Raw genomic sequence first — 17020 nt, 5'->3', positions numbered from 1 at the left:
ACAGTAGTCTGAAATAAATACAGAAACACCCATACACACTGACATACCCCTTGCTTGAGATTGTCATTAGCTTGGTCTGCCACCTCTGACACGATTACTAAGGCAGCTGAAGCAGAGAATGGAGAGAGAAACAGAATGGGTTAATGCACATCAATATGCTGGGAGTATAAACAGCTTTGTTTGTCCCGGAACAACTATCCTCTGATATTATATCTAACAGCCTGTGTGTGTGTGTGTGTGTGTGTGTGTGTGTGTGTGTGTGTGTGTGTGTGTGTGTGTGTGTGTGTGTGTGTGTGTGTGTGTGTGTGTGTGTGTGTGTGTGTGTGTGTGTGTGTGTGTGTGTGTGTGTGTGTGTGTGTGTGTTTGACTGCTGAAGAAACAACTGAATTGTTAAAGTATATTGGAGAGTCTACAGAGTAAGACTGTACCTTGTGTATCCTCATATTCTTTAGAATCAGGGGAAAGGTTGTTTATGTAATCTGGAAAAAATGATGGCACAGACAAATGAGTGAAAAACATAAACTGGTTAATAAGGTGTAGAATGACACATACTGAAACACTATTCAAGGTGTAGAATGACACATACGGAAACACTATTCAAGGTGTAGAATGACACATACTGAAACACTATTCAAGGTGTAGAATGACACATACTGAAACACTATTCAAGGTGTAGAATGACACATACTGAAACACTATTCAAGGTGTAGAATGACACATACTGAAACACTATTCAAGGTGTAGAATGACACATACTGAAACACTATTCAAGGTGTAGAATGACACATACGGAAACACTATTCAAGGTGTAGAATGACACATACTGAAACACTATTCAAGGTGTAGAATGCCACATACGGAAACACTATTCAAGGTGTAGAATGACACATACTGAAACACTATTCAAGGTGTAGAATGACACATACTGAAACACTATTCAAGGTGTAGAATGCCACATACTGAAACACTATTCAAGGTGTAGAATGACACATACTGAAACACTATTCAAGGTGTAGAATGACACATACTGAAACACTATTCAAGGTGTAGAATGACACATACTGAAACACTATTCAAGGTGTAGAATGACACATACTGAAACACTATTCAAGGTGTAGAATGACACATACTGAAACACTATAAGGTGTAGAATGCCACATACTGAAACACTATTCAAGGTGTAGAATGACACATACTGAAACACTATTCAAGGTGTAGAATGCCACATACTGAAACACTATTCAAGGTGTAGAATGCCACATACTGAAACACTATTCAAGATGTAGAATGCCACATACTGAAACACTATTCAAGGTGTAGAATGCCACATACTGAAACACTATTCAAGGTGTAGAATGCCACATACTGAAACACTATTCAAGGTGTAGAATGCCACATACTGAAACACTATTCAAGGTGTAGAATGCCACATACTGAAACACTATTCAAGGTGTAGAATGCCACTTACTGAAACACTATTCAAGGTGTAGAATGCCACATACTGAAACACTATTCAAGGTGTAGAATGCCACATACTGAAACACTATTCAAGGTGTAGAATGCCACATACTGAAACACTATTCAAGGTGTAGAATGCCACATACTGAAACACTATTCAAGATGTAGAATGCCGTATTCAAGGTGTAGAATGCCACATACTGAAACACTATTCAAGGTGTAGAATGACACATACTGAAACACTATAAGGTGTAGAATGCCACATACTGAAACACTATTCAAGGTGTAGAATGACACATACTGAAACACTATTCAAGGTGTAGAATGACACATACTGAAACACTATTCAAGGTGTAGAATGACACATACTGCAACACTATTCAAGGTGTAGAATGACACATACTGAAACACTATTCAAGGTGTAGAATGACACATACTGAAACACTATTCAAGGTGTAGAATGACACATACTGAAACACTATTCAAGGTGTAGAATGACACATACTGAAACACTATTCAAGGTGTAGAATGACACATACTGAAACACTATTCAAGGTGTAGAATGACACATACTGAAACACTATTCAAGGTGTAGAATGCCACATACTGAAACACTATTCAAGGTGTAGAATGACACATACTGAAACACTATTCAAGGTGTAGAATGCCACATACTGAAACACTATTCAAGGTGTAGAATGACACATACTGAAACACTATTCAAGGTGTAGAATGACACATACTGAAACACTATTCAAGGTGTAGAATGCCACATACTGAAACACTATTCAAGGTGTAGAATGACACATACTGAAACACTATTCAAGGTGTAGAATGCCACATACTGAAACACTATTCAAGGTGTAGAATGCCACATACTGAAACACTATTCAAGGTGTAGAATGCCACATACTGAAACACTATTCAAGGTGTAGAATGCCACATACTGAAACACTATTCAAGGTGTAGAATGCCACATACTGAAACACTATTCAAGGTGTAGAATGCCACATACTGAAACACTATTCAAGGTGTAGAATGCCACATACTGAAACACTATTCAAGGTGTAGAATGCCACATACTGAAACACTATTCAAGGTGTAGAATGTCACATACTGAAACACTATTCAAGGTGTAGAATGCCACATACTGAAACACTATTCAAGGTGTAGCCTGCCAAGATACCTGAAATGCCACATACTGAAACACTATTCAAGGTGTAGAATGCCACATACTGAAACACTATTCAAGGTGTAGAATGACACATACTGAAACACTATAAGGTGTAGAATGCCACATACTGAAACACTATTCAAGGTGTAGAATGACACATACTGAAACACTATTCAAGGTGTAGAATGACACATACTGAAACACTATTCAAGGTGTAGAATGACACATACTGAAACACTATTCAAGGTGTAGAATGACACATACTGAAACACTATTCAAGGTGTAGAATGACACATACTGAAACACTATTCAAGGTGTAGAATGACACATACTGAAACACTATTCAAGGTGTAGAATGACACATACTGAAACACTATTCAAGGTGTAGAATGACACATACTGAAACACTATTCAAGGTGTAGAATGCCACATACTGAAACACTATTCAAGGTGTAGAATGCCACATACTGAAACACTATTCAAGGTGTAGAATGACACATACTGAAACACTATTCAAGGTGTAGAATGCCACATACTGAAACACTATTCAAGGTGTAGAATGACACATACTGAAACACTATTCAAGGTGTAGAATGACACATACTGAAACACTATTCAAGGTGTAGAATGCCACATACTGAAACACTATTCAAGGTGTAGAATGACACATACTGAAACACTATTCAAGGTGTAGAATGCCACATACTGAAACACTATTCAAGGTGTAGAATGCCACATACTGAAACACTATTCAAGGTGTAGAATGCCACATACTGAAACACTATTCAAGGTGTAGAATGCCACATACTGAAACACTATTCAAGGTGTAGAATGCCACATACTGAAACACTATTCAAGGTGTAGAATGCCACATACTGAAACACTATTCAAGGTGTAGAATGCCACATACTGAAACACTATTCAAGGTGTAGAATGCCACATACTGAAACACTATTCAAGGTGTAGAATGCCACATACTGAAACACTATTCAAGGTGTAGAATGCCACATACTGAAACACTATTCAAGGTGTAGAATGCCACATACTGAAACACTATTCAAGGTGTAGAATGCCACATACTGAAACACTATTCAAGGTGTAGAATGCCACATACTGAAACACTATTCAAGGTGTAGAATGCCACATACTGAAACACTATTCAAGGTGTAGAATGCCACATACTGAAACACTATTCAAGGTGTAGAATGCTACATACTGAAACACTATTCAAGGTGTAGAATGCCACATACTGAAACACTATTCAAGGTGTAGAATGCCACATACTGAATCACTATTCAAGGTGTAGAATGCCACATACTGAAACACTATTCAAGGTGGAGAGCCATGATGGGGCACATGAAAGTTAGTATTACAATATTGCAATAGTACATCATGAGGTGAGTGTAGGGTACCTGTGAGCAGCATGCGGTACTGGAGGACTCTCACAATGACCTGCAGCAGCTGATGCCGCAGTGGGAACTGAGGTCCATCTGGGCCCTGCTTCTGAACACATAAACACATTGTCAGGTTAATACATGCTCACATTCTTAACTGTGGAACACACACACACACAGAGACATAAACACACAACCTCACACAAGCACATAGATAATACAATGCACACACTACTCTGCCTATGTGACCTCGGGTTCAAATGTCATAGATGAAAAAGGGAATGCTTATATAACCTTGTTAGAACATTTGACCACCGACCTGACCTCTGAACCGACCCTATTCTTCTGCCCTATGGAATTACTTAAGGGGAGAAGGGACAAAAAGACAATAAGAGAAAGATTGTTTTTAAATCCATCAGGGGATAATTGTGTCTGCCAGATCTGTATTCCCAGTCCCAGAGGTCTATAATACAGAGGACCCAGAGCAGTCCACTCCTAGAAAAAGGGTCCCAAAATGATTATTCGGTTGTCCCCATAGCAGAACCCTTTTTGGTTCCAGGTACAAAGAACCCTTTAAGTTCCAGGTAGAACTCCTTTGGGTTCCACATAGAATCCTATGTGTAAAGGGTTCTACCTGGAAACCAAAAAGGGTTCTTCAAAGGGTTATTGTATGGGATCAGACAAATAACCTTTTTAGGTTCTAGATAGCACCTATTTTCTAAGAGTGTGGGAGCAGGTACACACATCAGCACTGACTGAGGATCCTCCTAATTCAATAGAGCCCCGTTCCTCTTTGGAGAGGGAGAGAGAACACCCCACGGGACTGAGACAACCATCCCTTAATTTACACTGGGTGACTGTGGAACACACACATGCACGCAAGACTCACGCATACCTATGCACACACATGCACCGGGCTGGTGAGATAATATTGCTTACCCTGTAAAGGGGAGAATTAGGAGCCAACACACACCTTTGGCTTCATTATCAGAGATGGAGCCTTGAAGAGGCAGAGCAACAATTTGGAAGCAGGCTTCTAGTGTCAACCCCCCCTTTAATCAGATAAGTTCTCTTTCTCTCTGTTTCACTCTCCCTCTCTTTTATTCCACTCCCTCTCTCTCTAAAGGCCCTTTCCAGGATTATCTCTATCAACATAGCAGCCTGCTTAGGAGACTGATGGTCTGGATTTGGTAGGGCTCCAGTCCTCTCTGTCATAATAACCAACAGAGGACATGGGAATCAGATTATATCCCAGAGAAATAGAACTGGAGTCAATGTAATCAACCTAGTCTATGATCCTTTAACTGTTAGCACTGAGGGTATTGTCAGCAATAATCATATGCCCATATAATTGAATTTCACTGTTTGCACTGAAACTGTCTGCCTTTAGGAAGAAGCACACTGTGGGCAGCCCATTGGCTTAAATGTCACTGACATGTCTACCTCGGATCAGCCTCTCAGAATAGCACCAAAAACAAGCAAGCGACCCATAACCCATATTAACATATGTAGCGTGAGGAACAAGTTTCATGAAATTGATAACTTACTGACATCAGAAAATATTCATATTCTGGCCATCTCTGAAACACATTTAGACCATTCCTTTGATGATGCAGTAGTTGTCATGCAGGTGATAGAGGACCCAAAAGCGACTTAACAGAAACAGAGTTTATTTAAGTCCAAACAGGGAATAACAGAAATCCTCTAGTCTGTAGAGGGGAAATAACTGGAGAAGCGGCCACAGACTGCAGGTCGCTTCGGGTAGGCGCAGGCCGTAGTTGACAGAGACACCTGCTCACACGCAGCATCTGATGAAGGCAAAAACACGACAGGACAGGGCGATACACAATCACAGCAAAAACACTCAGGACAGGGCGAAACGCAATCACAGCATGGTGAATACTAAACAAGGAACCGACACAGGAACGGAACACAAAGGAATAAATAGGGACTCAATCAGGGGAAAAGATCGGGAACAGGTGTGGGAAGACTAAATGATGATTAGGGGAATAGGAACAGCTGGGAGCAGGAACGGAACGATAGAGAGAAGAGAGAGCGAGAGAGTGAGAGAGGGAGGGGGAGAGAGAGGGATAGAAGGAGGGAAAGAACCAAATAAGACCAGCAGAGGGAAACGAACAGAATGGGGAGCACAGGGACAAGACATGATAATAAATGACAAACATGACAGTACCCCCACTCACCGAGCGCCTCCTGGCGCACTGAGGAGGAATCCTGGCGGCAACGGAGGAAATCATCGATGAGTGAACGGTCCAGCACGTCCCGAGACGGAACCCAACTCCTCTCCTCAGGACCGTAACCCTCCCAATCCACTAAGTATTGGTGACCCCGTATGAAACGCATGTCCATGATCTTATGTACCTTGTAAATAGGTGCGCTCTCGACAAGGACAAGGGGGAGGGAAGACGAACGGGGTGCGAAGAAAGGGCTTAACACAGGAGACATGGAAGACAGGATGGAACGCTAAAGATGTCGCGGAAGAAGCATCCACAGCGACAGGATTGACGACCTGGGAGACACGGAACGGACCAATGAACCATGTAGTCAACTTACGAGAAGCTGTCGTAAGAGGAAGGTTGCGAGTGGAAAGCACACTCTCTGGCCGCAACAATACCTTGGACTCTTAATCCTGCGTTTATTGGCGGCTCTCACAGTCTTCCCCGCAGACAAAGGCAGACCGGTAGTGAAGCCTAAGGCGATGTGAGACCATGGTCGAGAAGGAATGGGGAGCGGTCTGAGACGACCGGCAGGAGGAGAGTTACCCGTTATTCGCGCAGTCCGAACAAGCAGCCACGAAACGGCGCGTGTCACGCTCCTGAGTCGGCCACCAAAAGCGCTGGCGAATAGACAAGAGTGCCTCGAACACCGGGATGACCAGCTAACTTGGCAGAGTGAGCCCACTGAAGAACAGCCAGACGAGTGGAAACAGGAACGAAAGGAGGTTACTAGGACAAACGCAGTGTGCGTGAGTGCTAACCTGTCTTTCAATTCCCCAGACTGTTAACCCGACAACACGCCCATAAGGAAGAATCCCCTCGGGATCAGTAGAAGCCACAGAAGAACTAAACAGACGGGATAAGGCATCAGGCTTGGTGTTCTTGCTACCCGGACGGTAAGAAATCACAAACTCGAAACGAAAAACAACGCCCATCCATTAAGTCGTTTGGCAGAACGGATGTACTCAAGGTTCTTATGGTCTGTCCAAACGACAAAAGGAACGGTCGCCCCCTCAACCACTGTCGCCATTCGCCTAGGGCTAGAATGCGGATGGCGAAGTTCACGGTTACCCACATCATAGTTGCGCTCAGATGGCGACAGGCGATGAGAAAAATAAGCGCAAGGATGAACCTTATCGTCAGACTGGAACACTGGGATAGAATGGCTCCCACGCCTATTCTGAAGGTTCAGACCTCGACAATGAATTGTCTAGTGACGTCAGGAGTAACGAGGATAGGAGCGGACGTAAAACGTTCTTTTAGAAGATCAAAAGCTCCCTGGGCGGAACCGGACCACTTAAAACACGTCTTGACAGAAGTAAGAGCTGTGAGAGGAGCAGCAACTTGACCGAAATTACGAATGAAACGCCGATAGAAATTAGCGAAACCTAAAAGCGCTGCAACTCGACACGTGACCTGGAACGGGCCAATCACTGACAGCTTGGACCTTAGCGGAATCCATCTGAATGCCTTCAGCGGAAATAACGGAACCGAGAAAAGTAACTGAGGAGACATGAAAAGAGCACTTCTCAGCCTTTACGTAGAGACAATTCTCTAAAACTATTCGCTGTAGAACACGTCGAACGTGCTGAACATGAATCTCGGTGTGACTGAAAAAATCAGGATATCGAAGATAGACAAAAACAAAGATGTTCAGCATGTCTCTCAGAACATCATTAACTAATGCCTGAAAAACAGCTGGCGCATTGGCGAGACCGAACGGCAGAACCCGGTACTCAAAATGCCCTAACGGAGTGTTAAACGCACTTCCACTCGTCCCCCTCTCTGATGCGCACGAGATGGTAAGCGTTACGAAGGTCCAACTTAGTAAAGCACCTGGCTCCCTGCAGAATCTCGAAGGCTGATGACATAAGGGAAGCGGATAACGATTCTTAACCGTTATGTCATTCAGCCCTCGATAATCCACGCAGGGGCGCAGAATCCTTCTTCTTAACAAAAAAGAACCCCGCCCGGCCGGAGAAGAAGAAGGCACTATGGTACAAGAGACACAGACAAATAATCTTTGAGAGCCTTCGTTCGGGAGCCGACAGAGAGTATAGTCTACCTCGAGGAGGAGTGGTCCCCGGAGGAGATCAATACTACAATCATACGAAGGAGGAAGGGAGTTGGCACTGACTGAAGACAGATCATGATATTCCTCCGGCACTCCTGTCAAATCGCCAGGTTCCTCCTGAGAAGTAGGGACAGAAGAAACGGGAGGGATGGCAGACATTAAACACTTCACATGACAAGAAACGTTCCAGGATAGGATAGAATTACTAGACCAATTAATAGAAGGATTATGACATACTAGCCAGGGATGACCCAAAACAACAGGTGTAAACGGTGAACGGAAAATCAAAAAAGAAATAGTCTCACTGTGGTTACCAGATACTGTGAGAGTTAAAGGTAGTGTCTCAAATTTGATACTGGGAAGATGACTACCATCTAAGGCAAACATGGGCGTAGGCTTGTCTAACGGTCTGAAAGGAATGTTATGTTTCCAACCCATGCTCGTCCATGAAACAACCCTCAGCCCCAGAGTCAATCAAGGCACTGCATGTAATGCACCAACCGGTCCAGTAGATGGACCGACATATCAAGATCTAGATGAAGAGACCTGAGTAGTAGCGCTTACCAGTAGCACTGATGGGCCTGGCCTCTTACTGGACATGAATTAACAAAATGTCCAGCAACTCCGCAATAGAGTCGGTTGGTGATCCTCCGTTCCCTCTCCTTAGTCATAATAATCCCTCCCAGCTGCATGGGCTCAGTCTCAAAGCCAGAGGAGGGAGATGGTTATGCGGAGCAGGGAAACACCGTGATGAGCTCTCTTCCAATGGTGAAAGATCTAATGCGGATGGCGAGAGCAATAAAGAGTCCACATCTGAAGGAACCTCCCGGGATCCATCCTTAACTGCGTGGAGTCCCTCCAGAAAACGAGCGAGCAGCGCCAGGCTCGTTCCACTCACTAGAGGCAGCAAGGGTAAACTCAATGAATAATCCGTTAGGACACCTTGGCATAATCCAGGGCCCTATCCCTACCAAAACTGAACCAAAAACAATATCTCCTCTTTAAAGTTCTGGAACTTGTTAGAGCAATCAGCCCTTGCCTCCCAGATTGTGCCCCATTCTCGAGCCCGGCCAGTAAGGAGTGAAATGACGTAAATAACCCGAGCTTTAGAGTATGTGTTGGGTTGGAGAGAGAACACAATCTCACACTGCGTGAGAAAGGAGCGGCACTCAGTGGGCACCCGGAGTGCAAGGTGGGTTATTAACCCTAGGTTCTGGAGGCTTAGGCCAGGAAGTAACAGGTGGCACGAGACTGACTCTGGAACTGTCCAGAGGGTCGGAAACCTGAGCGGCCAGGTTCTCCACGGCATGGCGATCAGACAATTCCTGCTCGTGTCTGCAGATGGCTAGCTTGACCAGTGTAAAACAAAGTCGCTGGGTCCATTCCTTTGGTTCCTTCTGTCATGCAGGTGAAAGAGGAGCCAACCAGAAACAGAGTTTATTTAAGTCCAACAGGGAATAACAGAAATCCTCTAGTCTGTAGAGGGAAATAACTGGAGAAGCGGAGACTGCAGGTCGCTCGTTTGACAGAGACACCTGCTCACACGCAGCATCTGATGAAGGCAAAAACACGACAGGACAGGGCGATACACAATCACAGCAAAAACACGACAGGACAGGGCGAAACGCAATCACAGCATGGTGAATACTAAACAAGGAACCGATCAGGAACGGAACACAAAGGAATAAATTCAGGGGAAAAGATCGGGAACAGGTGTGGGAAGACTAAATGATGATTATAGGAACAGCTGGGAGCAGGACACATAGAGAGAAGAGAGAGCGAGAGAGTGAGAGAGGGAGGGGGAGAGAGAGGGATAGAAGGAGGAAAGAACCAAATAAGACCAGCAGAGGGAAACGAACAGAATGGGGAGCACAGGGACAAGACATGATAATAAATGACAAACATGACAGTAGTATCTATACATGTACATGGTTATAGAGCATACGGGAAAGATATACATGGAAACAGAGGAGGTGTTCCAACAGGGTGTATGTCCAGTGTCAGATTCCTGGTAGGCTGAGAGAGGATCTCATGTCAGATGATATAGAAGTAATATGGCTACAGGTTGATCTGCCTCACCGAAAGCCTTTTCTCATAGGACGTTGTTATAGACCACTGAGTGCTAAAAGTCAGTATTTGGACTATATGTGTGAAATGCTAGATAATGTATGTGATATCAACAGAGAGATATCTTTTCTGGATGCCCTAAATATTGACTGGTTGTCATCAAGCTGTCCACTAAAAAATAAGCTTTAAGCTATAACTGATGCTTGCAATCTGGTTCAGGTTATCAGTCAACCGACCAGGGTATTTCCAAACAGAACAGGAGCTAAATCATCCACATCTATTGATCACATCTTTACTAATGCTGCAGAAATCTGCTCTAAAGCATTATCCAAATCCATCAGATGTAGGGATCCTAATATAATATCTAGAAAAAACAATGTTCCAAAGACTGGACCTAAAATTGTGCAAAAGTGCTCATACAAGAGGTTTTGCAATAATACCTATGTTGAATGTTTGTTGAGCTGATGTGTTTAATGAGGAACAACCTGACGCAGCACTTGAAGCATTAATGTAACTGCGTCTTCTGGTTACTGATGGTAATGCACCCATTAAGAAACAGACTGTTTTATAAAACACCCATGGATAGATTCATTGAAAAACTGTTTGGCTGAGAGGGATGAGGCAAAGGGAATAGCAAATCATTCTGACATCACAGCAGACTGGCAAACATACAGTCAATTGAAAAATCACATAACTAAACTAAACAAAAAGAAGAAGAAACTATACTATGGACCAAAGATAAATTATATAAAGAATGACAGTAAAATGCTCTGGAGTACTTTAAATGAATTTCTAGGCAAAAAAGGTAAATCTGCTCCATCCTTCATTTGAGGCAGATTGCTTGTTCCTCACAAAACCCTTTGATATTGCCAACCACTTTAATCACTTTTTTGTTTTCAAGACATGGAAAACAACAAAACGCTGAGCTTTCATATTCATGCATAACGGACCAAATAATTAAAGTATTGTAGTTTTGAGTTCTGCAATGTGGGTGTGGAAGCGGTAAAAAAATGGTTGCTATCAATAAATAAGGACAAGCCACCTGGTACTGATAAATGGGATGGTAGCAGAACACATTGCCACTCCTGTTTTCCACATCTTCAATTTAAGCCTAGAAGACAGTGTGTTCCCTCAGGTCTGGAGGGAGGCAAAGGTCATTCCGCTGCCCAAGAATAGCAGAGCACCCTTTAATGGTTCAAACAGCCGACCAATCAGCCTGTCACCAGCGCTTTGCAAACTTTAGAAAAAAATGGTGTTTGACCAAATACAAAGTTATTTTACAGAAAACAAATTAACAACATAATTTTAGCATGCTTATAGGGAAAGGCACTCAACATGCTCGGCACTGACACAAATGACTGATGATTGGCTGAAAGAAATTGATAGTAAGAACATTGTGGGAGATGTTTTGTTAGACTTCAGTGCAGCTTTTGATAGCTTTGATCATAACCTATTGTTGAGAAAACGTAGGTGTTATGGATTTTCAATCTCTGCCTTATCATGGATTGAGAGTTACCTATCTAATTGTACACAGAGGGTTTTCTTTAATGGAAGCCTCTCTAATGCAAATTCAGTTGAGTGTGGTGTACTGCAGGGCTGCCGGCTAGGGCCATTATTGTTTTTATTAATGACAAGATGGCGACCGGCAAGTTCGGCATGGTGGCAGCACTTTTACTTTATGTGTTTGTGTTAAATGTTACTGGAAATAATTGCATCTGCAATTTAGATGAATGAATAGTACATGCTCAGCAACTTCTCAGTCATGCAAACACTTTTGATGGCATCCAGCACTTCGGATTTGGAAGGAATGTTAAACACCAAACTTTCATAGCACCTTGGCACAAACCAAAACGATCATTGAAAGCCAGTCTGAAATCTCAAATTAATGGTGGAGATCTTATAATAACTCTATGCCTTCTCTTATCGGGTGATATCCATCAATGCCCTGGACCTCACTTTATCACCAACCCCATCAAACGGCCTATGTACCCAGGCTCCTCTTGCGAAAACTTAAAATGCAGCAATTCTAGCTTTGGGCAAGGTGTCAATGAAGCTTACCGTTGCTGTCGGTGTGCTGTACCCATGGGGCGTGTCGAGCATTGAAGGTGGAGTGGGAACAGAGGACTTACCGAGGGTGGAGAGTGCACCGGAGGAGGGGGGGTCCACAGCGGAGCGAAGGCCACCAGAGGCGAGTGACGGGGGGACACGGTGGTGAGGACGATGGAGTAGCACCTGGGGAGGGGTGCTCCATGGTGACAGAGAGGCCACCGGAGGCGAGTGACGGGGGGACACGGTGGTGAGGACGATGGAGTGGCACCTGGGGAGGGGTGCTCCATGGTGACAGAGAGGCCACCGGAGGCGAGTGACGGGGGGACACGTGGTGAGGACGATGGAGTAGCACCTGGGGAGGGGTGCTCCATGGTGACAGAGAGGCACCGGAGGCAGTGCAGTGGGAAGATGGCAGCGCAGTGGGAGGCGAGTTACAAGTGGATCGGGAATGCAATGAGGCCTTTGGGGAGAAGGGCTTACATTTTGTGCACTTCAACGCCGAAGCCTACTACCGAAGATCGATGAGATACGCCTGTTGGTTTGCAAATCAGAGGTGGGTGTCTTATGTTTTACTGAAACATAGTTTGATTAATCTTTTTGTGACTGAGAAATTGAGATAGACTGAGGTAATTACTCTGTTGTCAGGAAGGATCGGAATTGGAACGGTGGGGGAATATGTGCGTTTGTAAGATCAGACATTGCTTTTAACGTCAGATCGGATTTAAGCGCTAATCTGGAGATTGTCTGGCTGGATATCAGCCTTCCCAAAACCAAGCCGATTTTGTTGGGGGTGTGTTATAGGCCAGGCCGCCCAAGCAGAATGCATTCTATGGTCTTGAACTTGTGTTGTCAAACTGTAATGATTCCCTGTTGAAGGGAATAATTTTGTTAGGGGATTTCAATACTGATGTCTGCAAAAATAATAGCCCAACCCACAATGTATTTATGCACTTTTGTAGATCACTTGCTATGACCCAAATTATAAAATATCCCACCAGGATATGTGAAACAGTGCAAAGTACGATTTACTTAATATTGGTGTCTGATAAATCTAAAATATCACAGTGTGGAGTAATAGTATATGGAATCAGTGATAATTGTATTACATTTTACACAAGGAGGGTTTTTAAAGATATATTTAAGTGTCACAAAACTGTTAGAATCAGAGGACTGATGAAGTCCTAGGAAGTTTAGGCAGGAAGTGGATAAAATTGACTGGTCACCTGTGCTAGATAGTGTAGGGGTAGACAGTGCCTGGGAAGTCTTTAAATGTAGATTACTTGATGTGGTGAATGGGATGGCTCCCATTAGACGGGTCAGGGTAAAGCAGAGATCTAGCCCTTGGTTTAATCATGAGATTCTAGAATCTTTCCAAGCAAGGAATAAAAAAATAAAGAATGCTCAAGAGCAGCATGATTTCATCCTGTATAAACATCACAGAAATGAAGCACAGAGCAGGATGGATGAAGCTAAGAGGGGTTACTTTGCTGAGAAAATAATTGAGACCAAAAAAGTCCCTAAAAAGACTTTGAAATCATTTAAGGAACTAGGCTGTAGTAGTACTAGCAAAAACAAACTAAACAGTATTGGACGGAACATCAGGGGGGAGATGGTAGAGTTGAAGTCATAAGTTTACATACACTTAGGTTGAAGTCATTAAAACACGTTTTTCAACCTCTACACAAATTTCTTGTTAACAAACTAGTTTTGGCAAGTCAGTTAGGACATCTACTTTGTGCATGACACAAGTAATTTTTCCAACAATTGTTTACAGACAGATTATTTCACTTATAATTCACTGTATCACAATTCCAGTGGGTCAGAAGTTTACATACACTAAATTGACTGTGCCTTTAAACAGCTTGGAAAATTCCAGAAAATTATGTCATGGCTTTAGAAGCTTCTGGCATCATTTGAGTCAATTGCAGGTGTACCAGTCAATGTATTTCAAGGCCAACTTCAAACTCAGTGCCTCTTTGCTTGTAAAAATGAGTCCTATAACAACATAATCTGAAAGGCCGCTCAGCAAGAAAGAAGCCCCTGCTCCAAAACCGCCATAAAAAAGCCATACTGCTCCTCTGGTCTGATGAAACAAAAATAGAACTGTTTGGCCATAATGACCATTGTTATGTTTGGAGGAATAAGGGTTATGCTTGCAAGCCGAAGAACGCCATTCCAACCGTGAAGCACAGGGTATGGCAGCATCATGTTGTGGGGGTGCTTTGCTGCAGGAGGGACTGGTGCACTTCACAAAATAGATAGCACCATGAGGAAAGAAAAGTATGTGGCTATATTGAAGCAACATCTCAAGACATCAGTCAGGAAGTTAAAGCTTGGTCGCAAATGGGTCTTCGAAATGGACAATGACCCCAAGCATACTTCCAAAGTTGTGGCAAAATGGCTTAACGACAACAAAGTCAAGGTATTGGAGTGGCCATCACAAAGCCCTGACCTCAATCATATAGAACATTTGTGGGCAGAACTGAAAAAGCATGTGCGAGCAAGGAGGCCTACAAACCTGACTTAGTTACACCAGCTCTGTCAGGAGGAACGGGCCAAATTTCACCCAACTTATTGTGGGAACCATGTGGAAGGCTACCCGAAATGTTTGACCCAAGTTAAACAATGTAAAGGCAATGCTACCAAATACTAATTGAGTGTATGTAAACTTCTGACCCACTGGGATTGTGGTGAAAGAAATAAAAGCTGAAATAAATCATTCTCTCTACTATTATTCTGACATTTCACATTCTTAAAATAAAGTGCTGATCCTAACTGACCAAAAACAGGGAATTTTTACTTGGATTAAATGTCAGGAATTGTGAAAAACTGAGTTTAATTGTATTTGGCTAAGGTGTATGCAATCTTCTGACTTCAACTGTATATGAAAAAGCAGAGGTTGCCAATGAATTCAACTATTTTTTTACTTCTGTTGCCAGAAAGCTGGTTAGCAAGCTGCCCCCCAGTTCTGGTTTGCATGGAAGCAACCAAGTCAAGAAGTATTATATAGAGTTATGGATTTGACCAAGAAAGGGACGGAAGTATACAGAATGGTGTCGTCTGCGTAGAGGTGGATCAGGGAATCGCCCGCAGCAAGAGCGACATCATTGATATATACAGAGAAAAGAGTCGGCCCGAGAATTGAACCCTCTGGTACCCCCATAGAGACTGCCAGAGGTCCGGACAACATGCCCTCCGATTTGACACACTGAACTCTGTCTGCAAAGTAGTTGGTGAACCAGGCAAGGTAGTCATTAGAAAAACTAAGGCTGTTGAGTCTGCCGATAAGAATACAGTGATTGACAGAGTCGAAAGCCTTGGCCAGATCGATGAAGACGGCTGCACAGTGCTGTCTTTTATCGCTGGCGGTTATGATATCATTCAGTACCTTGAGCGTGGCTGAGGTGCACCCGTGACCGGCTCGGAAACCGGATTGCACAGCGGAGAAGGTACAGTGGGATTTGAAATGGTCAGTGATCTGTTTATTAACTTGGCTTTCGAAGACTTTAGAAAGGCAGGGCAGGATGGATATACAGTGGGGAGAACAAGTATTTGGTACACTGCCGATTTTGCAGGTTTTCCTACTTACAAAGCATGTAGAGGCCTGTAATTTTTATCATAGGTACACTTCAATTGTGAGAGACGGAATCTAAAACAAAAATCCAGAAAATCTCATTGTATGATTTTTTTCATTGTGGTCCTTCTGTAGCTCAGTTGGTAGAGCATGGCGCTTGTAACGCCAGGGTAGTGGGTTCGATTCCCGGGACCACCATATGTAGAATGTATGCACACATGACTGTAAGTCGCTTTGGATAAAAGCGTCCGCTAAATGGCATATATTATTATTATTATTATTAAGTAATTAATTAGCATTTTATTGCATGACATAAGTATTTGATACATCAGAAAAGCAGAACTTAATATTTGGTACAGAAACCTTTGCAATTACAGAGATCATACGTTTCCTGTAGTTCTCAGGTTGGCACACACTGCAGCAGGGATTTTGGCCCACTCCTCCAAACAGACCTTCTCCAGATCCTTCAGGTTTCGGGGCTGTCGCTGGGCAATACAGACTTTCAGCTCCCTCCAAAGATTTTCTATTGGGTTCAAGTCTGGAGACTGGCTAGGCCACTCCAGGACCTTGAGATGTTTCTTACCGAGCCACTCCTTAGTTGCCTTGGCTGTGTGTTTCGGGTCGTTGTCATGCTGGAAGACCCAGCCACAACCCACCTTCAATGCTCTTACTGAGTGAGGGAAGGAGGTTGTTGGCCAAGATTTCGCGATACATGGCCCCATCCATCCTCCCCTCAATACGGTGCAGTCGTCCTGTCCCCTTTGCAGAAAAGTATCCTCAAAGAATGATGTTTCCACCTCCATGCTTCACGGTTGGGATGGTGTTCTTGGGGTTGAACTCATCCTTCTTATTTCTCCAAACACGGCGAGTGGAGTTTAGTCCAAAACCTCTATTTTTGTCTCATCAGACCACATGACCTTCCCCCATTCCTCCTCTGGATCATCCAGATGGTCATTGGCAAACTTCAGGCCTGGACATGCGCTGACTTGAGCAGGG

At 43.4% G+C, this 17020-nt stretch overlaps 1 protein-coding gene across 1 annotated transcript in view; it reads right to left on the bottom strand.

Annotated features, from left to right (window-relative positions):
* The window catches only part of LOC124004018 (FYVE, RhoGEF and PH domain-containing protein 5-like), a 66602-nt gene that overhangs the window by 9426 nt on the left and 40156 nt on the right, over positions 1 to 17020 (bottom strand). Inside the window, 3 exon segments of the mRNA XM_046312749.1 lie at positions 48 to 106; positions 429 to 479; positions 4045 to 4135. Of these exon segments, the coding sequence (XP_046168705.1) occupies positions 48 to 106; positions 429 to 479; positions 4045 to 4135 (201 nt within the window).

This window comes from Oncorhynchus gorbuscha, linkage group LG18 (genome assembly GCF_021184085.1).
Source record: "Oncorhynchus gorbuscha isolate QuinsamMale2020 ecotype Even-year linkage group LG18, OgorEven_v1.0, whole genome shotgun sequence".
In the NCBI taxonomy this organism is placed as follows: Eukaryota; Metazoa; Chordata; class Actinopteri; order Salmoniformes; family Salmonidae; genus Oncorhynchus; species Oncorhynchus gorbuscha.
This window is presented reverse-complemented; position numbering and strand designations above follow the sequence as displayed.